Genomic DNA, 26,807 nt, shown 5'->3' on the forward strand with positions numbered 1-26,807 from the left:
TTCGGCGTCATCGCTAAGTCCGATAACGTCACGGCGAGCGCCAGTCAAGCGTTGGAGGAGGATTCGGGAGTTCCTGGCGGATCCTCGGGCCAACCGAGGAGAAGAATCAATTCTTCCTCTTCTTTGGACCAAGACTGTCATTTCCAAGTCAGCAAGAAGGTCGGAAAATCAGTGGTATTAAGCACAAGGTTGGCAGACGAAGCCGTTCGCAAGAGTCCGAACAAGCGAGAGAGGTGGACGGCGGCGAGCTAGCGGCCGAGCGGAGTTGCCAGTTCGGATCGCAAAAAACTGCGATACCTCTGGTAAAATCGACGTTGGCGGCGAAAGGTGCAGCAGAGGATGGAATGCAGGTCCCAGTTTCGCCCGTAAGGCCGTTCAAAATACGTACGAAGGACGATAAGGCTCCTATTAAAAGTACGAAAAAATAGAGAGTTGGCAACCTCGGCGGATACGTTCGTGGAAGGCAGTGTCCGTCTGGATAGAAGGTCGAGGCCGGGCTCGCCGACGCTCAAAAACGATGCCAATGCTAATAGAGACGAACTTACCTCTGTCTTAAGGGAGCCTTCATCTTGGAGATCTAGACAAGATTCTCGCTCTAGATCCGTGAGCAGAGAAAGAGTGAGACGTTCTCGTTCCCCTGCTGACTATCCGGGATCGAGCCAACAGCGGCCAGCAAAGATCAAAGAGACCGCGGCCGCATGGGGCAGGCGGCATGTGGAATTCCGGGAGGGCCGTCTGTCAGAAGATAGAGGCGAGACAACTATCCCTGTGACGGAGAGTGGTACACTAGAGCCGGAGGAAGGAGAAAACCAAGAGTTTCTGGCCTCGTATGCAGAGGTTATTGATTTGATTCGTCAATTCAATAGCCTTTCGGAGAAGACAGAAACACCGGCCTTGGATGCTTCCTCCTGGAATTGACATGGCGTTTTGGACTAAAGAGGGATACCAAGGTGTCGTATGAATTGCCTTGTTCGAGTCATGCGGAATCGGTCTTGCAACACGTAAACGCAAAGATTGCAGGGAGGGATATTCCTTAAGATCTAATAGATCATTTAAATTTATTCCCCCTCCAATGATAAAGCAAAGGAAATATTATACGACACCGAAGGTCCCTTTGCTGCTAGACAAATGAACCCTAATGTTGTAAGGTTTAAGGCCTGGATTAACCTTGGATCAGTTAAAATGGAGTGCCCTTTGATGACGTACCAAGAGGCTGCTACGTTAGAAGCAACAGCTTCTTCTGTCTTTCAGGCTGCTTCCTGGTTAGACTTTGGTCAACAGCAGTGGCGAAAATTGCATCCTCGGAAGCAACAAGGAAAGTAGTGGATGAACCAATTGTTGCATTAGATTACTACAGTCAGGGTCCAAGGCGATTGCATACCTGACAAACGTAAGTGCCAATGTTTTGGGCAAATATCCTGCTAATGAGGAGAGATGCAGCATTGGCTAGACTAAGCCGCAATGTGGATTTGGATTCCCCTGTTAGCAATGAGGAATGGGGATATCTGGAATCGCAACTACTGTTGCCAGAGTCATACTGGAAGAGGCGATAGATAGAAGAAGGATGGACACTAACGATAGGTTGGTGCAACAGGCAGTTAGGAAAACGTCTAACAGTCAAACTACTCCTTTGGAGGGAAGACAACAGCAGATGTCTCGAAACAAGAAAGACAGTGAGGACATAGCATCCCTAATAGAGTCACAAGACCCTCTTCTCCAAAGAGGATAACTCATCGGCCTTTTTCACAATACGAAAACAACAGAAGGAAGGGGCAATAGGGGAAGAGGGAGAGGCTCAAGAAGATTAGGATGGGCCGCCTCCCATCACTCGGCCACACCAGTGGGGGGTTGCCTGGCAAATCACTGAAGGTGTGGCAAGGAACTAGGGGCAGAGCAGTGGGTGGTGGATGTTCTCAGGATCGGGTATTTGATTCCGTTCGAGGTAACCCCGCCTGACAGATCAACCATTACCCCACGTCACTTATGCCCACAAATCTCAGAAGGTCCACTATTCTGCGAGGACGAAGTGAAGAAGATGATGGAAAAAGGAAGCTGTGCAACAAGTATGCAGTCCGACAAAAGGCTTCTACAGCAGGATTTTCCTGTACCCAAAGCCAACGGGGAGTGGAGGACAGTAATAGAACCTGTCAATGCTGAATCTGTTTATAAGGAAAACCAGTTTCAAGATGGAAACTCCGAAAAACGGTTCTACAAGCAGTCAGAATCGAGACTTTATGCTGACAGTCGATCTAAAGGACGCATACTTTCAAGATACCAGTCCATCAGTCTTCAAGGAAATTCTCCGCTTCAGTCTTGCAGGGAAAGCTTTCGAATTCAAGGTCCTGTGCTTCAGATTGACAACGTCTCCTGCAAGTTTTACAAGAGTGTTCACCCTTGTGTCGGTGTGGGCGCATGCTCAGGGATCAGGCTAATAAGATATCTGGACGATTGGCTGGTGATAGCAAAAGTCCAGGGAGAAATTGCTCAGGACAGGGCGGCCCTCCTGCAACTTTGTCACAGCCTAGGTATTGTGGTGAATCAGCAGAAGTCGCAGCTGGATCCAAGTCAACGTTTGGAATATCTGGGAATGGTGATAGACACAACACAAGCAAAGTATTCCCGACAGACCAAAGAGTAGAGAAATGCAAACAAGTGGTGAATGTCTTTCTGGGAAAGCAGACACAGCCAGCAAGACAGTGGCAGGTGGTGCTGGAATCCTAACCTCCCTGGAGAAGCTAGTACCACAAGGAAGGCTACACCTTCGGTCCCTACAATGGAGGATGAAGGAGTTTTGGTCACCAACAGTAGATCACCCGTACGAGCAAATTCCCTTGTCGGCAGAAGTGAAGGAAAGACTTGCTGTGGTGGGTGGTACGACGACAATCTGACAGTGGGTGTCCCCCTTCAACAATCCTCCCCAGACCTCTTGCTGTTCTCGGATGCGTCACTAGAAGGCTGGGGAGCCCATATGGGAGGAGTTGATGGTGTCAGCAAAATGGAGTTGCAAGGACAGAGAACTCCATATAAACGTGCTGGAGTTGAAAGCAGCTTTCCTGGCTCTACAAGAATTCAGGGAGAGAGTAAATGGGACACTCAGTGGTATTGATGCAGACAACACCACAGTAGCAGCTTATATAAACAAGCAAGGAGGCCTAGTTTCTCGGCAGTTACATGTGATGACAGTTCAACTTCACCAGTGGGCTATAGAGAACCTGGTAGACATCAAGGCAGGTATATTCAGGGAAAAAGAAACATAGTGGCCGACAAGTTGAGCCGCAGGGATCAGATTCTGGGAACTGAGTGGTCCCTACCCAACCAACAGGTAGTGGACAGGATGCTCATGTTGTGGGAAGGTCCGATCATAGACCCTATTCGCAACCAGGTACAACAAAAAGTTGGAAGTGTATTGTTTCAGTAGTTCCCGGACGCAGAGGCAGTAGCAGAAGATGCGCTACAACACCCCTGGGACAATCTGGACGTGTACGCATTTCCTCCATTTTGTCTAATCCGTCAGGTTCTGAAAACAGGGGTAATGCGGTCTCAGAACCTCAAGATGACCCTGGTAGCCCCGTTATGGCCGAAAGCAGAGTGGTTTCCAGACCTACTGGAACTCCTAGTAGATGTGCCAAGAGAGTTACCTCCATGGAGCAACCTTCAGTGTAGCCTCACGTGGAGAGGTACCACCAGTCGGTGAAGTCCTATCGCTTCACGGGTGGAGACTGTCAAGTATCTCCTCCGAGAGCGAGGGTTTTCGCAGAAAGCAGCCAACTCAGATGGCAGGTAATCATCAGAAAATCATCTGCGACAGTATACCAAGGAAAGTGGTCAGCATACTGTGATTGGTGTCGTAGAGGGAACAACGTGTCTCCACTCGGTACCACTATCAGCAGTTAGCAGACTTTCTGATATATCTCAGAACAGAAAAACATATGTCTGTATCTGCAGTGAAGGGGTACAGGGCTGCTCTAGCCTCAGTCTTACGAATGAAAGGAGTGGACATATCGTCTTCATGGGAGTTGGCCATGCTGATGAGGAGCTTTTGAACAGTCATGCCCACCAAAGGAGCTAAAAGCCCCAGATTGGAATCTGACCAAGGTACTGAGTAGTTTGACAAAACCCCCCTAACGAACCACTAAGGCAGTCCACGGATAGGAGCCTGACCCTGAAGACAGTCTTCTTATTGGCCCTGGCTGAACTAACTAAAAGGGTGGGGGAGCTACCATGGCCTCTCATATCTCATAAAGCACTCGAGAGGTTGGGAGATCAATGGTGTGTGAGTTTTGTCCCAGAATTCGTGGCAAAGACCCAAAATCCAACAATAGTAGACGGCAGATTCGACTCCTTTACCATACCTTCTTGGCAGACTTTGTAGACAACGACAAAGCTGAGATGCTCCTGTGCCCCGTCAGGGCACTAAGGGAGTAACTTAAAGAGAACAAGGCACCTCAGGCCGGGGGTGCCAGAGGTTGTTCGTAAGTACAGGACGGAACAAGAAGGAAGTGTCCAAGAATACAATATCATTTTGGCTAAGGGGAGACGATCAGAGATGCTTATACTGCAGAAGACAGAGGGTCAGATAGCCAGGTGGGAGCTAGAGCTCATGACATCAGGGGTGTGAAGTGCTTCCCTGACATTTAAGAAGAACATGTTTGTGGATAAAATTCTGAAAGCTGGCGTGTGGAAGCGCCAAACAACTTTTCACCTCATTTTATTTGAAAGATGTTGCCCATAGATCCTGGACACCTTTTCCTTGGGTCCAGTGGTGGCGGCCCAACAAGTGATATAGTTCATCCAGTGCCCCTGGCGGTCAGTTTGCGTCTAGTCTAAGATGAAGGTATGAAGTAGAATGAATGGGATGACTGGTCTTTTTCTTTACTACTTTCTTCCTACTCCTTTAACTACGGGTGGGCAATATGAAGGAGAGTACCGTCATGTGCTGGAACGGACTAGATGCAGGTGAGATGGTCAGCCATACTGTGAAGCTATCTTAGCTGATGATATACTTTTCAGTAGCAACACACCCCTCTGGATAATAAGGAAAAGAGGGGTGAAGGTGGATCCAGTCGCAAGGGACAAGAGTAAACAGTAGAATGGTATCTACACCCAGTGGGAGGAACCAACCAATAGATCCGCTTATATCTTTGGTCCTAAGGTTTTCATTGTCCATCTCTTAGAATTTCCCACCTATATATCGGAAATGGATAAGGTGGCAAACTCCCACCGTCAGTTGTAGAGACTTTACCTCCCTCCAATAGTAAGTCCTATCCTAATGTTAAGACCGAAGGTTTGTTTTCGTGTATGAACAAAATACCAAATTTCTTGTAACTAATTTGTATTTTTCATAACTAAACAAACCTGAGGTCTTAACAGTTAAAGGCCCACCTCGAACCACCCCTCTAGCAGTCTAAACTGGGTTAGAAATATAACTGATGGGTCACAGGTAGCCGTGGGCATCTGGGTATACATGCCCCGTGACCTGGTTATAGATGCCATTAGTCCCTGGATCTCACAAGTGTAATTTTAATTCTACCGGTTTCCAGCTTGGCGCTAGTAAATCCTAATGTTAAGACCTCAGGTTTGTTAGTTATGAAAAAATACAAATTAGTTACAAATTTGGTATTTTTTATAGTTAACAAAATTCTTAATTTTGTAGTTGTTATAGAATATTACTGAAGGGGTGGTTTGTGGAAAATATTAGCTAAAAACTGAATACCTGAATACATTACTTTTTTGTAGAAATCTTGCGTTCAAGAATGACATCTTGAAATAGAAAGGCATCTTATTTGGACCAAATGGTTTTGGAAGTTGTGAGTACATTCTGCTTAAAAAGACTTGATTTGCTGAAGAACAACTTATCGGTAAAACTATTATCATTATAAAAAAAACTCCTTAAGAACAACAGTTCTTTATGAAATAATTCATATGCACTGGAAAGTCTAAAAGCTCGAAAAAACAGTGTTAAAAGTATTAAATTTAAAAGTCCTATAACACGCACTGAGAAAATTCACCCCTAGACCAGTAAATGATGGTTTCCTATAGACCGTGATATCAAAATCAGTACTTTGTCGAGAAATGAGTACGTCTAAAAAAAAGGTAACTGGCTGTTTTGCTCTAATTCGATAGCGAACTTTATTTTTATTATGCCTTGCATTTATGTAGTTCAGAAACAGGTTGGCTTGCTGTTCACTCTCGAATATCAAAAAGGTGTCATCCACGTAACGTCGTTATAATTTGGGTTTAAAGTCAGTGGGGCATTGTTTTAACCATTCTCTTTCGTAATGGCAGAGAAATGTGGTGGGCAATGTTGCTGATAAACGAGACCCCATGGCTAATCCGTCTATTTATTCATAATATTGGCCATCGAATCAAAAGTAAGTGTTGTTTATAGCCAATTCAATTAACCTTCTAAATTCCTTCCTTGTGAAGGTACCAACGCATTCATCGTTATCATAGATTTTGGACGTTAAAATACTGTTGGTCTCACTCTTCGGAACGTTGGTATAAAGAGAGGAAATGTCCAAACTGACCATAAATTTGTTTCCACGCAATTTCATACGATTTTTTAAAGAAAGAAATGTATTAAATTTTTAGCAAATATTTTCCACAAACCACCCCTTCAGTAATATTCCATAACAACTACAAAATTAAGAATTTTGTTAACCATAAAGAAAAACTGCCACCTTCTTATGAATCTGGAATCGTTTACAAATATGTATGTCCTCGGTGCCCTCATGTGTTAAAAAACTGTATTTCAGATTCCATGACTATAAGGGCGTGAGTTGTAGCAGTGGGAGACCGTTGGCTATGCTTTTATACTCAGCCATAAGGGATCACTGCCACGAGATCTGCAATGTTACTGTAAATGCAGGAGATTTTAGTACCATATTTTAGAGGCACTAGCAAACATCTGTATTCAGAAATTACATATGTATGAAAATTCTTAAAGTAACCAAGTCTACGGGGACAACCAGCCTCGTTTCATTGGCAAAACCAGCTCCGTTTCAGGGAATCCCTTCCCACCCCCATCAGAGGGTTGTGGGGGATGTAGGATGAAACCCCATTATAAAATATTTTAGGAGTCCCCACCATAACACTGCCAAGTTTCATGCCCATCGGACCAGCCGTTTGCCCGTGACTGAATGACAGACGGACGGACAGACAATACGTCCATTATAGTAAGAATAGTTGAAAATGATGTTAAGTTAGCTGAATCTTTGTATATCAGAACTTTAAAAACTGCTCTAAATGTGGACACGTCCAGCTTCCCTTTGAAGTTTTAATATCTGTATTTGTATCATTTTCGATTTGTATTATATATATATATATATATATATATATATATATATATATATATATATATATATATATATATATCTATGTATATATATATATATATATATATATATATATATATAGATAGATAGATAGATAGATAGATAGATAGATAGATAGATAGATAGAAGACATAAACGCGTATGAATTTCTGCATTTATCACCGTTCCTTGACTATCTAGTTCTCTGCCATGTTCCCTACAACAGTATCATGTTACCACCTTTGCCTTCAGTTGTGACCTTCTTTCGTTTCCTCGGCGCTTTCGTAGAAGGATCACACACCCTTACGTTTCGTACCAAAGACAGTTTATTTAATTTAAATATAAGAGAGCGAGAGAGAGTTTACTTAATGCCACGTGTGTGTTAGCGTGTACAGAAGTATCTTGAACAGTCAGCAAGTGACTCGGTCTTAAAGATTTCAGGCAAACATACATTAAGATGATTTGAAGCAACTCACACGAGGTTGCAGAGTGCCTTCCGACGTTGAGTAAAAAATCCCAGTTATAATATAAGTTCGTTGTTGAACTCCCGATGAAACGCATTTTATTTACTCTCCTGATATACGCATTCGTATTCAAGCTCAATTTTCTGTGCGAATGTTAATCTGATCGATTTTTTTCTTACAGATGTATTATTATTATAGCAATAAGAACTGTAACATCTTATATCAAGATCGTTGCCTTGTATATATTTTACGTTTCTTAGGCACTTCTGAAACTTAATAAGCATGGTTACAATAAAAGATTCAAGAAGGTGCATTCTCTACCAATACTGCAACAGTTTTCACGTCAACGTAAACAGGTTATTTTTACAACTACATAAATAACGTGGTTGCGTATATGCGTATGGCTGAAGTCTGGCGTCTGCCATAATCAATACTAACGAACAAACGCACGCCTACATTCCTCCCGCTCCCGGCACAGCTTCACTTTTATTACTACTGGGAAAATTCTTTTCAGTCTGCTTCTTCTTCGGTTCTTTTTGGCGGATTGCAGATACGCTACCGAGCTCATTTTTATTTGATGACTTCCTTTCCTTTGATTGATGTTTCGTATTTCGTTAAAAATTATATGCAATAGTTCAAGGTCACATTCAATCTCTCATGGATTTGAACTCCAGACGGCAAGACAGCATTAACTGTGCGGTCGGGCAAAGTTTCCAGAGTGGGTTTCTCATATTTAAAGGTTTTTCAATACTTTCGTCTCAAATTTTTCTTAAACATTTGGTGTCTGGGGTCGATGCGGCTGCAATGAGAGGGTAATACGCCCAGTAGGTGGAGTCGAACCACTCCGACGCTAGTCGGCTACAGGTTTGAAGCCTGCACCCCGGACCCCCGAGGCTCAACTGGGCGATGTTAAATGAGAAAATTAGACCATTTATTCGATGTCTTGTTCGGGGTTGCAATATGGCCGTGATCTTTTGACGATGTGATTGTGATTTGGTAACGTTCTTGGTTAAATGAGATGAGAATAGAATGCACAGATGAGGGTTAATATTAAAAACTTTGATAATGAACGACTATAGTAATTCATTGCAAGATACTTATCCAGCTGTATGTGGTCAAATATTACAAACCCATAGTAAAAGTCTGTGTTTCAATCAACTTATCGAATCATTCTCACTGAAGAGAAAAAATTACGAAACTTACTAACAGAATGATAAAATTAACTGTGACTTCAACACAAACTAAACTAAAAGCAGAGTATAGCATTAAGAAACTAACAGCTAATTAACATTTGTTGTTGTAAATAGTCATTCATTTTAAGTGTTTCCAAAACAAATGCTTAAATTATTTCTTAAAAAAAAACACGTAATTCATCCGAAATTCGTGAAAACGAATATTAATACTTAAAAACGTTCTTGTTTTAAAGTAAATTCCTTAATAACGATGTATAAAATTGTATGAGAAGGGAAAGGCCATAAATGCAGCAGTTCATAATATTCGTTATATATATATATATATATATATATATATATATATATATATATATATATATATATATATATATAATGTTCACTCAATTAGTGATGTTCAAACCTTATTAAATTGATTGTCAAATCTAATAATGTGGATTTCAGGAACAGGATGTTGTATTTATACATTGTAAGTCTTATATTTGACTGGTCAGAGTTAAAGTACGTAATCAAAAACTTCTCCATTAGTACTTTGAATTGTAAGAATATGGTTAAATGGCAAAGGGAGGTAAATTCTTAGTAATTTTCCTTGTCTCACTGATAATGGGTGTTTTCTTTATTGGTGACTCAAGGACCAGAGGCTGGTAGGAATTATTCTACTTGTTAAAGGTAAACAATTTGATAAGTAGTGATTCTCCCGGTAAGCATAAGATTAGTTCAGTAAAGATCCCAATACCGAAGATTAGAAAAATATAAAATCTTAGAAAATAGGTGAAGTTTAATTCCAAAGTACGTATAATCATAAAAATTAATCAGTTTTGCCAGTTCAAATCTGGCAAACATTATTTTACGGCGAAGACAATACTGAGCAAGTTGACATTTGTTCTTTGAAATCGTATGAAGTGGAAATTCTAATTATTTGTTGTCATATTTACCTTGAAGTCTTAGTCAGCTCTTATTGTCATTGTCAAATATGTTCGCTGGGATTTCTTCCAATAACACGCAAGGTAGTGGTAATGTATAGTCATTAGGTCATTTTTATGTAGCTTTTTAGTTATAACATAAACGTGAATGAAGGCTAACACAACCTTGATTAGACATAAGCTATAGGTAGGTCCTATAGGCTGTCCCTCTTTAGGGTACACTAGGATAATGGTCAAAGTGGTAATTGTCATCAGTGGGTATTACCCATTTAATCAACACATGTTAAGCCATATAGGGACCATTAGAAGCTCTGAGGTAGTATGCAGAGTAATGACACAGGGCTAGACTTTGGTATACTAAGTAGCTAGTAATTTGAACCTACCAGGATCACAAAGGCATAGGCTAGGTAACCAAGGCCAGTCCATGTAGTACTCGATGTTAAGTGTTATATGGGGTGATCCAGGAGAGAGAAGCTACCCTGGCAAGGTCAAGGCACAGTGCCCAAGTCAGGTTAGGTCAGGAAACGGAATTCTGAGGAAAATTAGTTTTTGCCCATTTTCACAGTTGGATTTCTCATGCCTACTGCTGTCTCTTTACTGTGCATCTAGCTAGTCTGTCCTAATAGGCTTAATTGGTTAGTATGTAGAACGACATACAAAGACTAGTAGCCTAAATTTGGTGGTGCACGTGGCTAGACCAAATTTTAACCTAGGAATCAAGAATGTTGAGCTAGCTTAGAGAGTAAAAGCAGTGCCCAGTGAGGACATAAACTTGTAGAGGATATGAGCCCTCAGGCTGCACCTTACTGACTAAAGTGCAGTATGAATAATTTATAGGTAGCTTAATGCACTACACTGATGACTTAATTACTCGACAGATAGTGCATTTCTAAGCATTATGTTTAATGCAAATGGTAAAACTGAAGACTACTGCCTCGTCCCTATGGGAGCTTTGCTAATACCAGCCCACTTGGGGAAGAACATAAAATCATAAACATTGTAGTACTATGCAAATACTGGTTCTTGTGTTTCCACAGCCCACATATATACTACACTTGAATTTTTAGGTGGGAAACCAAAAATTGATAAATTATGCTACCCCGACCAGAATGATCTTTAAATATAATAAGAAAAGGTACTGTAGTAGATTAATGTCAGAAAAAATTTTTTGGTTCATGTATGTAATTGGTATCACACTTATTTTAAAGAGCTAAGATGTCACAGGCAAAATTTGAGGTATGCATCCTAACCTTACCTTCCCTTCCTTAGTCTAACGTAACCCAGGGTGCAGGGTCCTTATATGCACTCCTCTCCTATCCTAACCTGACCTAGGTGAAATACAGACAACCCTCTTTTTTCAACCAGCAGTAGAGTAGAGCCTGCCGTTTTGCTTATTCTGAACAGTTTACATAAGCTTACCCCACCATGTCATTGCCTTGTGTCTGTGTAAGTATTTGTCTAATGCTGTAATTTGAGGTGTACTAGAGTTATCACAGCATAATTATTATTATTTTTGTTGTATTGAGTAGACAGCAAGAAATTTATCACTTCAGAATCAAAACGACTCTTAGGAACTTGAGCAAACACTCATACAATATGACTGAACATGAGCAATCATAAGATTTTCTGGCTGGTCTTAAAATCTGTCTTTGCCTCTCTCCCTTACTAAAATGTTACTGGTTCTGTAATTTTAAACCTCACAGGAAATTACATCATTGTTTATTATATTGTATGGTGTACTAAATAATCGTAATTAAACAGAGAAAATGTAGCATAGGTACTGGAAATCATGTTAATGCACAAAGAAATTCACACAATCAGTTTGTCTAGCTAGGCTAGACGGCTTACTTTCCTCATCCTTTCACACTCAGCTGTGTTATTGGTTATGTGATTTTAAGTTTATTAAAGATATGGTGTATCAAGCAATACTGTTATTTAAATAGGATGCTATATTAGAAATTTAGCCATTATTATACTCTATGTAAAATACATTATGTAGAAGATGGAGCAAAAAATTATTTTATATATTTAAACATTACAAATAACTCAACTTTTTTTGTGGCAAGGAAAAATAAAACTGGTGATAGGTTAGGTTTCTATTTCTCAAAACTACAAAGAAGGATGAAACAAATAAAACTTGTGAATATGAAGCATTCAGATACATGATCATTACCCTTAGGCCACTTTCTCTTTGTCGTAGCATGTATGGGCATAGACTTGTGCAGTACTACTGTAGGTGTCATTTACAGCTTATGTGATCATTATAGCTGTCAAAAGTACTTATTGTGCTTGGTTGTGCACAACTCTGAAACACTAGCTTTTGTCATACCAGAAGTAAATACAGTGTAGCAACTTTATCCCTTACAGGCAACAATCTCATATTAAAGCCAATGCTTCCCTCATATTTAGCCTCTGTGTACTATTCAGCACATGTAACATATTTAAGATGTTACTGTACAAGTAAGGAAAGTGATTTTATTGCTTCAAAACAAAATAATCAGTGTTTAAATCCTTCCTCTTAACCATGTATATTAGATCCAGATGTATTCTGCCAGAAAAAGGACAAGTACCAAGTAGAGCCAAGACTTCTTATCTCTGCTTTGTTAGTTTGTCATATGGGAATGTGGTATTCAGTACTTTCTCCATCTATAGAAGAGTGAGTGAATGTTGAATACTGGACTATATTTTGGGACATATTAATATTATTTTGAAACTTTTCTTTTAATATTGACAGTAAACTACTGTAATTTGTTTTCAGATCATAATCGACCAGAGCTGTATGAAGAGGTAAAATTATACACCAATGCCCGAGAGAGGGAAAAGTAAGTTACTATAGTTTGTTAAGCACAAAATTTAATAAAATTTCACATTGTTCTCTCAATCACTCACAATAATATCATGGTCTCTCTTTGTAAATAATACTTGACTTTCCTGGTTTCCTTACACATTGAATCATGTACGTACTTGGTAGGAACTTGACTGTATATACTAGTGGGTTAGAGTTTGGTATGGAGATAGAGATACAGAAGAAAAAATTAACAGAATTTGAAAAGCCAGGGTCCCATCAACTTGTGTAAACTTTACATTCAAAGTAACACTCTCTCTCTCTCTCTCTCTCTCTCTCTCTCTCTCTCTCTCTCTCTCTCTCTCTCTCTCTCTCTCTCTCTCTCTCTCTCTCTCTCTCTCTCTCTATTATAAAATCAAAGCAAATCACAATTGTTTAGCATCGTACTTATATTCATGAGCAGAGAAAATTGTTTAAATCTCTCAAATTATGGGAATTTAGGTAACAAAAATAAATTAGTTATAAGTTAACAACACCCAATTAAGCAGCGTCCTAATTCCTTTTATTATGCCAGAAAATTTTAGAGAGCAAAGTGGTTTTGCTAACAGAAAGTAGTGTGATAGAATTTTTTTGTAAATTGTTAAACAGTCTTCAGTAGTAAAATTAGTTCCAAATCAGTTATCATGGTTCTTGCAGTCATTTGAATGTAATTTATGTATTATTATTTAGTGACAAAGTTGAATTTTTAAAATTATACTAAGTTAATTTTTCATACATTCAACTTCCCTGTCAGATATATACTTAGCTATAGACTCCGTCGTCCATAGCAAGTATATATCTGCCAGGTAAGTATGTATGAAACTTTATTGTACAATAACAATATCATTTTCTTCACAGGTATGATAATCTTGGCGAATTATATGCTGTAATCAACACCTTACAGTGCCTTGAGAAAATGTACATAAAGGTATATGTATAGCTTGTAATATTGTATTTGTATGTGCGAGAGAAAATGAGTCCCATTTTAGGGTACATATAAACTTTTTATTTCCACGTGACTCGAGAGAATTTTCAGCAGTTTTTGTGTGCCCATATTGTAGATTGCACAAGTATATTTTGTCACAATTACCATTCAGTGTTATTAACTTATTCTTAATACCTCTTCAATGCTGTATTTGCTTGTTTAGTGTCTGTTGTAGAAATGTATGATATTGTCATGAATTTAAAGTCTTTTTATGTATTGCTAATAAAAATTTACTACTTTCAGGATGTTGTTCCCCCAAAAGAATACACAGCCTGGTGCAGTAAACTTTTGGTTCAGTATAAAGCAGCATTCAAACTGGTTCAGTGTGATGAATATCCTACAGTTGAAGCATTTGTGAAGAAGTACAAGGTTGGATCCATTTTTTTTCTAGTGTAGACTGATTAAATAATATTTACTTTGATTTAGGTTATACTTGAAGTTCACCTATTTCACAGCTTTAGACTAAGCCTCAGTGTCCCACGAAGAGCATAGTGATAGGAAAAATGCTCCCTGTTAGAAAGTTCTACTTTTTCTTGGTACTGATTTTGATTTTATTTTGAAGCGGAATAGAAGTACTAGTTCAATGCAATAGTATGTTCAGAGGAGCAAAACTACAAATGTAAGTGGTCACAATGATGATTTGAACTTGGCCAAAAACATGAATATGAAAAGTTTGTCATAAATAAATATTCTCCAAAAATAAAGCAAGAGAGATATGCTATATTTATTATATAATGTAAAACTCTTTATAAAGTTATATAAGAATGGCATATATGGTTGACTGAAAGTTATACCAGCTGTGCTGATAAGTGCCAAAACAACATAACTTTATAGTGATTGCACTTACACAAGTTCAATGCTTATAACAATACCACAGATGCATTCACAAAAAAAAATCATACAAATAATTACATACATATTAATAGCACTCTGGTATAGTACAAATAATTTAGTAAAATCAAAGATGTTCTTACAAAACAATATAAGATAGGCATGGGCTCACAAAACAATGTAAGATAAGCATGGGTCATAAGCCCCCACCCACTACCTCAGGCACTTGTGATGTTACCTACAAGTTTCATATACACAATTTTTCATAAATTTATTTTTGAAAATTAATTTAAAATAACAAGCAGAAAAGAGAAGATGCATCTAAAGTGAAAAATCTATCTTTAATGTTGCAGCTTGATTGTCCTGCAGCATTAGATCGCATTAGAGAGGATCGGCCCATAACTATCAAGGATGACAAAGGCAATACTAGCAAATGTATTGCAGATATTGTATCTGTAAGTACATACTATAAATAAATTTTTTCTGAGAAGTATAAAGTTATAGTAAATAGTAGCATAATGGTGATTCATTATAATCACCTTTGTGTGTAATATATGAACATTATTTATGTCGTGTCTCATACTTCTATTAATTTCCAAAAAACAGTTGTTCATCACAGTGATGGATAAACTACGCTTAGGAATAAATGCTAATGACGAGCTGCAGCCTGACTTGAAGGATCTCCAAGAGAACATGACCCGCTTATCGGTCATACCTCAGGTAAGTCAAGAGAATCAAGATTATCCGTAAGTTTCAACACAGTTACATATCCAAATCTATTTTTATCCACTAGAGGGGAAGAAGGCAACTTCCAGAATTGCTGTGAAATTACCTTTTACACTGTGAGGATGTATGTTCATTCACAACTGGCAATCAGTAACTTTTCCTTGAATTTTACCTTAAAGTCCTTTTGAAACTTAGAGAGCTGCTTCAGGTCTTGTGTTGCTGTAAAAACCAGTTCCTCACTGCTGCTTGAGGTTTAATTTGTTCCCCTTGCAACTCGCATAGTCCTGGTTAACAGCAACTATACCAGAATCCCTAGTTGTAGCATTAGCATTAGATGAAGTTCTTGAGGATCTCTGATGTTGACAGGACCTTGGTCACCTTTTAGTCAGAGTCCCACTGGTTCCTTCCAGTCCAAAGGTATTGATGCATACAGATGCATTGAGTAAGGGTGGATCACACACATAGTGGATCTTCAACTTTCTTGCCTTAAAGGCTGTCTTTGTAGCCCTTCAGATGTTTTCTCTGGTTTGACCGACAATTTATGATGGTCATGTTTAGTGCAAGGAGGGTGGCATTAATTTAGAGATTTTACGAATTTTAAATTTTCAGGTTAGGAAAGGAAAATAAGGTTGGCATATTGCCAAGGTTCATCCCAGGAAAATACATAGCCTACAATCTTTGCAAAGTAAATCTAAGTTTTACTGTTGAAGTAGTCGTTGAACATCAAGGTATTTTGGAGTTAGTTTGGCCATGTTTGTAGCAAGCCAAAATCACAAGTTTCTGGTACAATGCTCAACTCAGCCAGACTCAGCAGCCTAGAGGACAGCCACAATTCTTTATCCTCAGGACAGCTTTATCAGCTTTGTCAAGTAGGTAATAGAAAAGCTTTTTGTCTGTGTGATCTTGATAAGCCACCTTTGGCTGCATCGAGAGTGTTTTCTGGATTTGCTTTCCAAACAAGTTAAGATTTTTTCAGGATCCCTTGACTTGGGAAAACTATTCAAATAGCCACACTTCTTGTTTTTCTCAAAAACTTGCATTCCCTTTTCCAGCAAACCTTCAGAGATAAAGGATATTCAGAGGATGCAGCTGCAACCTTTTCATGATCCTGTAGAAGATCAGTTGTTAAGCTCTGTCGGGCCAAGTGTAGGTTCTTCAGTTTTGTTGATGCTTATCTAGTACTTTGAGGAGTAAGTGCCCAGTTGAACACTCTCATCTCCTTATTTGCATCTTTTACTAGATTTAAAGTGTCTGACAAAGTCCACCTCTCCAAAAAGTTTCTTTGTAGCATTCTCAGTGAAGATAGTCTTTTTACTGGTGTTTGCTTCCTTCAGATTAGTCATGAGATACTTGCTCTTTCTGGGAAGGTCACACATCAGCTGTATGTCATCAGTAGAATCATTGTTTTCTTCTCATTTGGTAACAAAGAATCTAACAACTAGTAGTTAGGCCCTCACCACATACCCTTGTTATGTCCTCTATTACTTCATCTTATTGGCTGCAACAGGGATGTTGAAAGTTTATGTTAAGGTGGATGGCAAAGTTGAACAGGTAATTTTGCAAGCCCCAATGAAGTCAGAGCACTCTGTCCACCTCTTGTTTTCAAGTACAATTTAGAACTGTCCCGTTCTTCACTACAAGTACATACTTGCAATGCTAAATGTACAGTCAAGTCCAGAAGTCCATCGACACTCTCTGGTCTTCATTTTAACGGTACATAGATGGCGCTAGTCTTGCCACCACCAGTGTGAAGTTAAGAGTGACCGTTCTTCATTTCCCAGTTGAAATGGGCAAAGAAGGGAGGAGAAGCCTGGTTTAACATACGATAATTCAATTTTCTCTATTCCTGTATGACAAATGCAATGATAAACATTCTACACATTACTAGTGCTTGGATAGATTCACAGGGTTGATATATATTAGAAAATATATAATTATACTATTTTCCTGCTGCACGCTAAATATGGTATCATTCAGTAAAGTCTATTCTACTTTAAACCTATTCATTTTGACTAAGATTGTATTAGGAATGTAGTTTTTCATACATTAACTTACTGTCAGATATATACATAGCTATAGACTCCGTCGTTTCCGACAGAATTTCAAATTTCGCGGCACTCGCTACAGTAGGTCAGGTGATCTACCGCCTGCTCTGGGTGGCAGGGCTAGGAACTATTCCCGTTTTCTAATCATATTCTCTCTGTCGCCGGCTGTATCAACATTGTTGTTACTTCCTCCTGACTAGAATTCGTTTTTCGCAAAGCTTTTGATCATCTCTCGCTGATATTTGGTGACGTACTTGGATCGTTGTTTGGCATTCGCTATCGTGGACTGTTTTTTGGACTTGGTTTTTGGAATTTGTGAATATGTCTGATTCTAGTGTTAGTTTCAGAGTGTGTGTGAATGAGGGCTGTAAGGTGAGGATTCCGAAAGCTTCGGTAGATCCTCACACTAGTTGTAGGGGGTGTAGAATGGTTGAATGTTCGATTGAGAATACGTGTAATGAGTGTGAGAAACTGAGTGCACAAGAGTGGAAGAATCTACTTCTTACTTGAAGAAGTTAGAGAAAGATAGAGAGAGGAAGGCGGCTTATAAAACCCGAGATGTCTGCCTCTCATGATTTACTGTCTAGCTCTGTAGCTTCTTCCTATGGATAATGACCATTTCTGTTTCAGCCCGTTCAAAAATTGCTAAATCCCTCTAGTTCTGCTTCGGAATAGCAGAACTTAGAGCTTCCCTTCAGAAAATGCAGGAAAAAGTCGCAGCATTGGAAGGTAAGGAAAGTGAATGTGGCAGTGATATTAGTGTCCCCAGTGTAGTGGAGGGGGCGTCTGGTCGTCTCTGCGACGCTCCCAGGCCTAGACCTCTTCCAAGCTCCCTGGCCCGGAGGAGAAGGAAAGTCGAAAGACGTACGGGGTTGTGGAGAATCCCCAACGATCAGGCGTCCTTCGGCAGAATCGATCGTATCGACTGCCAAGGACGCTATAGGAAAAGCGTCCTTCGAGAGTGCTTTTCGTCGTCGAGTTCGCCTTCTCCGAGAAGAGGATGGAAGGAGTCGAATCTTTCCCGTCCTTTGAAGAGGAGTATGAAAGAGCATGAGCTCAACTCGAGTCCCGAGCGCTTCTCAGAAGGAGGAGCGCCTTCGGTAGTAAAGAGGGCGAGAATACAGTCAGACTCTGGGTCTGGAAGAGATCCTAGAGCGCCTTCCAGACTCCCTCTCCTAATTCGGAAGATTCCTCAACAAGAAAATTTTGAAGAATATGCAAGAGCAATTAGCCTTGTTAGTAGGAATCGTTATAAGGAGCCTACTCGTAAGAAGGATGATAGGCTCCTATTAAAAGATCTAAATACCTATCTCCTGCCAGGCGCGACGCATCTTCAGGGGAGTTGTCGCACAGGCGGCCATCTCTGGGGGGGGGTGGGAGGTGCGCTAGACAGGCGAGAGGTAGGAAAGGAAGCTACTCCTGTCAAGAGTAGAGCGCCAACCAGAAGCCAGACTCCGAGTAGGCACAACGAGCCAGTACAACATTCAAGATCTTCAATCAAGCGCCAAGAGTTAGCTGAAGAGGAAGATCCTGTTAGGAGTAGAGCACTTATGAGACGGAAAGCGCCTACTAAACATCAGACGCATGCTAAGGATCAGGAGTATTCGGAACGACGTGCTCCTACCAGACTCCAGGAGTCGTCGGGCCTAGATACTCCTCCCAGGCGCCAGGAGTATTCTGAACTAAATACTCCTCCCAGGCGCCAGGAGTATTCCGAAGCTTATACTCCTCCAGGCGCCAGGAGTATCTGAACTAAATACTCCTCCCAGGCGCCAGGAGTATTCCGAAGCTTATACTCCTACCAGGCGCCAGGAGTATTCGGAACTTAATACTCCTACCACACGCCAGGAGTATTCTGAACAAAATGCGCCTACTAAAAGCCAGGAGTATTCGAGGCGCTCTGCGCCTGCCAAGCGCCAGGAGTATTCCAGGCGCGTTACTCCTCCCAGGCGCCAGGAGTATTCCGAAGCTTATACTCCTCCCAGGCGCCAGGAGTATTCGGAACTTAATACTCCTACCACGCGCCAGGAGTATTCTGAACAAAATGCGCCTACTAAAAAGCCAGAAGTATTCGAAGCGCTTTGCGCCTGCCAGGCGCCAGGAGTATCCCAAGCACGTTACTCCTCCCAGGCGAGATACTCCTGCTGTACACCAGGCGCATTCCTCGTATGAACCTGACACTCGTAAGAGAGTAAGAGAAGAGTCAGTAGAAAGAAGAGAGCCTTCTCCTTCCGAGCCTATCAACCCAGAAGATGCCTCGGAGGACGAAATGAAGGAAGGATCTTCTAATTATAAAGTTCTTTCGTCCCTTCTGTTGGAGGAATATGGAGACTCTTTGACGCCAGCTGCTCCCCCTTCGCCACGCTCGCAGTTTTCGAGCACGAAAACACTCAAGTCTTCCTCTTTCCTTAAAATGAAGCCTGCCATTTCTATGAGGAGAGCTCTACAATCTCTTGACTCCTGGTTCAAGAAGAAGAAGGAGTTAGGAAGGACGGTCTTTTGTATGCCTCCCGCTAAACTTACAGGGAGGAGAGGAATTTGGTACGAAACGGGAGAGGATATGGGATTATCTCTGTCCGTTTCAGCTGAATCAGACTTCTCGAGTTTGGTGGATTCGTCGAGAAGGCACGCCTTGAATGCAGCGAAGGTTACATGGGGGCTTTCGGAAACGGACCACCTCATCAAGGGACTTTTTCACACCTTAGAAGTTTTTAACTTCTTAGATTGGTCCTTGGGGTTCTGGCCAAGAAATCTCAAGAAAATGAACAACTCGACCCAGAAACCCTGAATTGCATCCTCGCCTGCATTGATAAGGCTGTTCAGGATGGATCGGCTGAGGTATGCTCTCTATATGGTGCAGGAGTTTTAAAGAAAAGGGCGGTGCACAGTGCTTTCCTCACGAAGGCCGTCTCTCATTCGCAGAGAGCCGCCTTATTGTTTGCGCCTCTCTCTGAACACCTTTTTCCCTCGCAGTTGGTGAAGGACATCGCGCATTCTCTGACGGAAAAGGCCACCCAGGATCTCCTTAGACAATCCTCAAGGAAGAATAGGCCTGTGGCTAGTGAGGAAAAGAAAGTGGCTCGCCCAGCTCAGAAACAGCCCTTTCGAGGAGGTCTTCCAACTAGACCGATCGCCAGAAGGAAGTCAACCGATAAGAGGGGCAGGTCTTCCTTCCGTCCCTTTAAGAAAGGGAAGTGAGAGTTCTGTCCTCCAGACACCCGTAGGAGCCAGGCTACATTATTTTGCGAAAGCCTGGGAAGACTTAGGAGCCAACACTTGGACGATGTCGATTATCAAGAAGGGGTGATCGCATCCCATTCAAGGACATTCCTCCCTTGACAACATCTCCGAGGGAATTGTCCGCCAGATACAGGGACCCTATTCTGAGGGGACACTCTTCGTCAAATGGTGGAACAGATGTGGGAAAAAAGGGCAATAGAACTTGTGCTGGATTGCAACTCCCGGGGTTTTACAACCGCTTGTTTCTTGTAACAAAAAGCCTCGGGGGGATGGAGACCGGTACTGGACGTAAGTGCGCTGAACAAATTTGTCGAACAAACAGAAGTTCAGCATGGAACGTCTGCCTCAGTCCTTGCAGCACTACGACAAGGGGATTGGATGGTGTCCCTAGACCTTCAGGACGCATACTTCCACATCCCGATCCACCATTCGTCGAGGAAGTACCTTCGATTTATGTTCGAAGGAAGAAAATTATCAGTTCAGGGCCCTGTGTTTCGGCCTGTCCACGGCTCCTCAAGTCTTCACAGACGTGATGAAAAATGTAGCAAGGCACCTACACTTGAAAGGGATAAATGTCTCCATGTACCTGGACGACTGGCTCATCAGAGCCAGGTCTCAAAAGCAGTGTTTGGAGGACCTGTTAATAACACTGGAATTGACAAAGTCTTTGGGACTGATCGTGAACCTCGAGAAGTCTCAGATGATCCCCAGCCAGAACGTAGTTTATCTGGGGATTCAGATGGATTCTCGGGGTTTTCGAGCTTTTCCATCTCAAGAGAGACTAAAGAAAGGCTGTGCCACAGTATCGAACTTTCTAGGGAAAGAGCGCACTTCGGCGAGGGAATGGCTGCCTTCTTCTGGGAACCCTTTCCTCGCTCGAACAGTTCTTTCTCCTAGGGAGATTACATCTTCGACCGCTTCAGTTCTTCTTAAGAAGAAGTTGGAGTTGGAAGACAGGTCAGCTCTCGGATACGTTTCCAATATCGGAAGAAATAAAACATCATTTGAAGTGGTGGTTGGTTCCATTAAAGGAGGAAAACAAAGGAGTGTCCTGCAAGTACGGAACCCAAGCCTGACATTGTTTTCAGACGCCTCGGAGGCGGGCTGGGTGCAACATTGGGACCAGAGAAGTGTCAGGCACCTGGTCGGCAGAACAGGTGTCATGGCACATAAATTGCAAAGAGCTCTTAGCAATTCACCTGGCGCTAAAGAGCTTCGAACACTTAGTCAGAGGCAAAGTCGTGCAGATAAATTCAGACAATACGACAGCTCTGGCTTATGTCAAGAAGCAAGGAGGGACGCACTCTTTTTTGCTCTGTACGAGCTGGCACGGGATCTACTGATTTGGGCGAACCAAAGGAAGGTAATTCTTCTAACAAGGTTTGTTCAAGGGGAGAGGAAGTGAGAGCGGACAGATTGAGCAGGAGATTCCAGGTCCTTCCCACAGAATGGACACTCCACTCAGAAGTCTGTCAGAGCCTTTGGCTCCTTTGGGGAAGCCTCAAATAGATCTTTTCGCCAACATTCCTCTCCAAAAGGATAGATACATTTTGTGCCCTGGTGGAGGATCCCCGGGCTTATGCAACAGACGCCTTTCTCCTGGACTGGTCAGGAATAGACGTTTACGCTTTTCCCCCGTTCAAGTATCTGGGGGAAGTAGCAGAAAATTCGTGGCATCCGAAGGAACCAAGATGACTCTGATCGCTCCGTATTGGCCAGCTCAAATTTGGTTCACAGAGGTGATGGAATGGACAGTGGACTTCCCAGATCTCTTCCAAAACAGAATAGATCTGCTCAAACAACCCCACTTCGAGAGGTACCATCAAAATCTACCGCTCTTGCTCTGACTGCCTTTCGACTATCGAAAGACTTGTCAGAGCGAGAGGTTTTCTCGCCAGGCAGCAAATGCAATTGCTAGAGCCCGCAGATCATCTACTAGGCGAGTGTTACCAATCGAAGTGGGTGGGAGTTTTCAGAAACTGGTGTAGGTCGAAGAAGCTGTCCTCTTCCAGTACCTGTGGACCGAAATTGCAGATTTCCTTCTGTTTCTTAGACAAAAAGTCGCATCTCTCGTACAACTATTAAGGGTACAGGAGTATGCTCTCAGCAGTCTTTAGAAACAGAGGATTAGATCTAACGAATGACAAGGATTTGCACGACCTCATTCGTTCATTCGAAACATCTAAATCACTTGAACCTAAGGTTCCAAGCTGGAACTTAGATGTGGTTCTTAAATTTCTTTCATCAGATGAATTCGAACCACTTCACACTGCTTCGTTCCGTAATATCACTAGAAAGTGTTTGTTTCTGATGTCTCTTGCAACGGCAAAAGAATCAGTGAGTTGCACGCCCTTGAATCAAGAGTTGGCTTCAAAGGGAGACTCCGCAATTTGTTCATTTTCAGTCCCTTTTCTGGCCAAAATGAAAACCCTTCGAATCCCTGGCCCAGGAGCTTCGAAGTGAAAGGACTTTCTAGTTTGGTGGGCAGAGAGGCAGAAAGATCCCTTTGCCCAGTTAGAGCTCTAAAATTTTATCTCGACAGGAAGAAGCGAGTTGGGGGGTTCGCAGAAAAGTCTTTGGTGCTCAGTGAAAGACCCCAAGAGAGCAATGTCCAAGAACGCATTAGCCTTCTTTGTTAGAAGTGTTATCACAGAAGCTCATAAGAAGTGTCCAGATGATTCGTTTAGTCTCCTAAGAGTGGAGCCCACGAAGTTAGAGCAATCGCAACCTCGGTGGCGTTCCAAAGAATATGTCACTAAAGAAACATTTTGGACACAACTTATTGGAGATGCAACTCTGTGTTTTGCATCCCATTATTTAAAAGACGTACGAGTTACGTATGATAAAGGTTTTTCGTTAGGCCGTTTGTGTCAGACAGACGGTTCTGGGTAAAGGAGAAAGCACCAATCCTTAAAATTATGTACGTAACCCTCTTGTCGGATGTGTTCTCGGGGTTTTCGGTTTATGGGAGTGTCAGTAGTCGCACAGGCGGCCTTCACTTCTCTTCATTTGAAAATCGAGTGACATCTGACTATTAGAGGGGTACAAAAATTTTGTTATTTTTTGTATGTATGAGTTTCGAGTTTGTGGTTGTTTGCAAAGAGTTTGGGGATAACTCTAGGCAATCTTAGAACTAACACGGGTTTAGGATCGGGTGATCGGGATTGGTTGTGTGCTCCTTAAATTAGTGCGTGTTGTCATATAAGCGGATGTGCTCCCATTGACAAACGCCCAGTTAGGATTCTGTCGAGTAAGTGGAAGAGACCCCATCGACAGATCCACAAGAACTCTTGGCCACAGATCACTATCTCGCTAAGGCTCTTGAGATGAAGCAGACTCTGGGCAGTAGCCACGAAGTCTTCCATCTAAAAAGGTAGGAACTAAGGTTTATAATACCTACAACATATGTTGTTTACCTGTCTAGTCAGTTGGTTAGCTGTCTCTTGCCTCCACCAAAGGGTGTTAATCAGCTATGTATATATCGACAGGTAAGTTGAATGTATGAAAATGACATTGTTATGATACAATAAAGTTTCATACATAATTACCTGGCAGATATATACAATTGAAGACCCACCCAGCCTCCCCGCAGGAGACAGTGGAAGAGAGAATATGATTAGAAAACGGGAATAGTTCCTAGCCCTGCCACCCAGAGCAGGGCGGTAGATCACCTGACCTACCTGTAGCGAGTGCCGCGAAATTTGAAATTCTGTCGGGAACGACGGAGTCTATAGCTATGTATATATCTGCCAGGTAAGTAGTATGAAACTTTTATTGTATCATAACAATGTCATTTTATCTTCTCCATTCTTTTAATTATTTTTATTATGGTAAGTTCTAGTGCTGTAGTAACAACACCCGTATCAGGAGGAGGAGGTGGTAGAGAGAGAGAGAGGTAATTGTGTATGCGTGATTGTTTATTCTGTATAAGTTCTTGTCTGTGGAGTGAAGCACTGTGGCCAGACTTTGGCCAATTCACCATGAAATAGGCCACAGTCTGGTCACCGTCAGGTTAAGTGGTTGAATCACCTATTAGAAATAGTTTGTTTCTTTCGTAGAATTGCATTGCATAATTATATATATTTTGAATTTCAGATGTCTTATAGGAAAACTTCATTCATAAAGAAAATTTTTATATTTGATTATCCTTTCACGTTTTTTCTATTTTGAATATTATTTCAGCTTTGAGGTGCTTTAAGTAATGACACTTATATTTTAGCATATTGTTCTTTAGCATTTTCCATTTTTTATTCTCCATTTTTGACATGGCAACTGTTTTACCCATCAGGCAAATGCACGACGATGTGGATGGACCAAGTAACCTATTCAATGAATCTATGTTGATATGAAAATGAAACAAATACAGGATGCAAATCATATCTCTATAAGATAAATTAGAATTTTGTTAATCACGCTTTCTTAAAGGATTTAAATACTATTTAAATACTACAGGATTATTTCTTTACATTTGTGAGAATGAAAAGATTTAAAGTAATGAATAAGTGTTCCAGTGGTGAATGCAGGACCACTAGATTCTCTCCTTCTCGCCTCTCTCTCTCTCTCTCTCTCTCTCTCTCTCTCTCTCTCTCTCTCTCTCTCTCTCTCTCCAGATAAATCTTATAAGTTTTTTGTCTATGCCAAATAATGAAAAGAATGAAGACAAAAATCAAATTCGCAATACAAAGCATGCAATGATATTGGAAGAAAATCTGCATTTCACTTGTTATACATAAACCCAAATTAGTGCTTCATTGGTAGCATTATATATATACTACACAGGCATCCCCGGGTTCACGACAATGGTTCCATTCTTGAGATGCGTCGTAAGCCGAAACATTGTCAAAAATCTTAAGAAAACCTTACTGTTAATGCTTTGGGTGCATTAAAAACTATGTAAACTGCATTCTTATAGCATTTTTCATCCCCAAAACCTTCAAATATTGATTATTTTCAATTTTTGGAGTCATATTTCTTCTGCGAGATTGGCGTTGTAAGCGTCGTACCCTGGAACATGCGTCGTAAAACCTGGAAACAATTTCTGATAAATATAATTAAAAAGTGTTGTAACCTCCGAGCGTCGTAAGCTGGGGACTGCCTGTAATTATACATTGTTTGACGCATTATATCTATCTACTGTATCAACCCTGTGAATCTATCCAAGCACTAGAAGTGTGTGGGATGATTATCATTGCATATGTCATACAGGAGTGGACAAAATTTCATAAATATCGTATGCTGAAACAGACTTCTCTCTTTACCCATTTCAACTGGGAAGAGCAAAAAATGGCCACTCAAAGTTCAACCTGGTGGTGGTGTGACTAGCGCCATATATGTACACATGCTCAAATAAGTGGTGGCAGAGTTTCATTTTTCTTTCCCCTTTCGGATGCATGATTCATGCTTTATTAATCTAATTTTCTTTCGAAGATGGAAGAAATCTTGTGTAACGATGTTAAAAACTGATATCTTTAAGAGCATCATGTTATATTATTGCATAAAACTATTTTCCATATAGCAAAATTGACGTGAATGAAACTAAGTGATAAAAAACATCTTATTACAACCACTGACATGCATAGCTTAGTAGATAGGAGACACTTATCACTAGTATGAAAAATACAGATTGTCTTAGTAAATTTGTCATTTCAGTATTAAGTTGAAGGTAGTTGAATGATTCCATTTGTTAAATTTTCAGGAAACATTGGAAACTCACAAAATGCTATCGAAGTTAAAAAAAAAAAAAAAAAAAAAAAAAGATAACCTAACAGTGTGAATCATGCGACCTCACTCTATTGCTTTCAATGTCATGATGTGTGCGGGAATCTAATGTCAATGTGTCATTTATCGGTCTTAAGAAGCATCCCCCCTGAGTGAGACAATTATTGCACTGCATTCAGTGCAAGTTCCTGTTAGAGAGATATCAAGAAAGCTTAATATACTGGAGAGAATCATACATAGATGAATCAAATTGTTTAGAGAACAGCAAAGTTTAAACGACCATGGGCCTTGAGGTGGAACTCCTTGAAGCACCACAAAAGGGCAAGACAGTACAGTAGTGTAAATGTTGCTGAGCAAGAGCAATATTCATTCGTGAATTTTGAATTCTAATGCCTCGTCACGATATTGCTGAACAAGGAAACATGACTAGCTCTACGCCTATGACTGGTGTCTGATGAATACTTTAGATGGAGAGGGAGAGATTTTAAAAAATACTACACTTAAAATCTTTGACCGGTGTCTAATAAGTCTAATGAATAAGCAAGCCT

The 26,807-nt window shown here is 40.9% G+C and overlaps 1 protein-coding gene and 1 non-coding gene across 3 annotated transcripts in view; one reads left to right on the plus strand and one right to left on the minus strand.

Annotated features, from left to right (window-relative positions):
• The window catches only part of LOC135207472 (vacuolar protein sorting-associated protein 28 homolog), a 72,691-nt gene that overhangs the window by 20,532 nt on the left and 25,352 nt on the right, over positions 1–26,807 (plus strand). Inside the window, exons 1-6 of one of the 2 annotated variants that reach the window (XM_064239206.1) lie at positions 9,835–9,974; positions 12,649–12,712; positions 13,573–13,642; positions 13,943–14,068; positions 14,884–14,985; positions 15,137–15,250. In XM_064239206.1, the coding sequence (XP_064095276.1) occupies positions 9,941–9,974; positions 12,649–12,712; positions 13,573–13,642; positions 13,943–14,068; positions 14,884–14,985; positions 15,137–15,250 (510 nt within the window). In that variant the 5' untranslated portion in view covers positions 9,835–9,940. Of the gene's footprint in view, positions 1–9,834; positions 9,975–12,648; positions 12,713–13,572; positions 13,643–13,942; positions 14,069–14,883; positions 14,986–15,136; positions 15,251–26,807 lie in introns of those variants that run through there. The other variant, XM_064239205.1, reaches the window with a different exon arrangement.
• Positions 8,596–8,682, minus strand: Trnastop-uca (transfer RNA opal suppressor (anticodon UCA)). Its single transcript has one exon. It is a non-coding gene; the product is annotated as a tRNA-Sec (tRNA).

This window comes from Macrobrachium nipponense, chromosome 32, assembly GCF_015104395.2.
Source record: "Macrobrachium nipponense isolate FS-2020 chromosome 32, ASM1510439v2, whole genome shotgun sequence".
Taxonomy (NCBI): Eukaryota; Metazoa; Arthropoda; class Malacostraca; order Decapoda; family Palaemonidae; genus Macrobrachium; species Macrobrachium nipponense.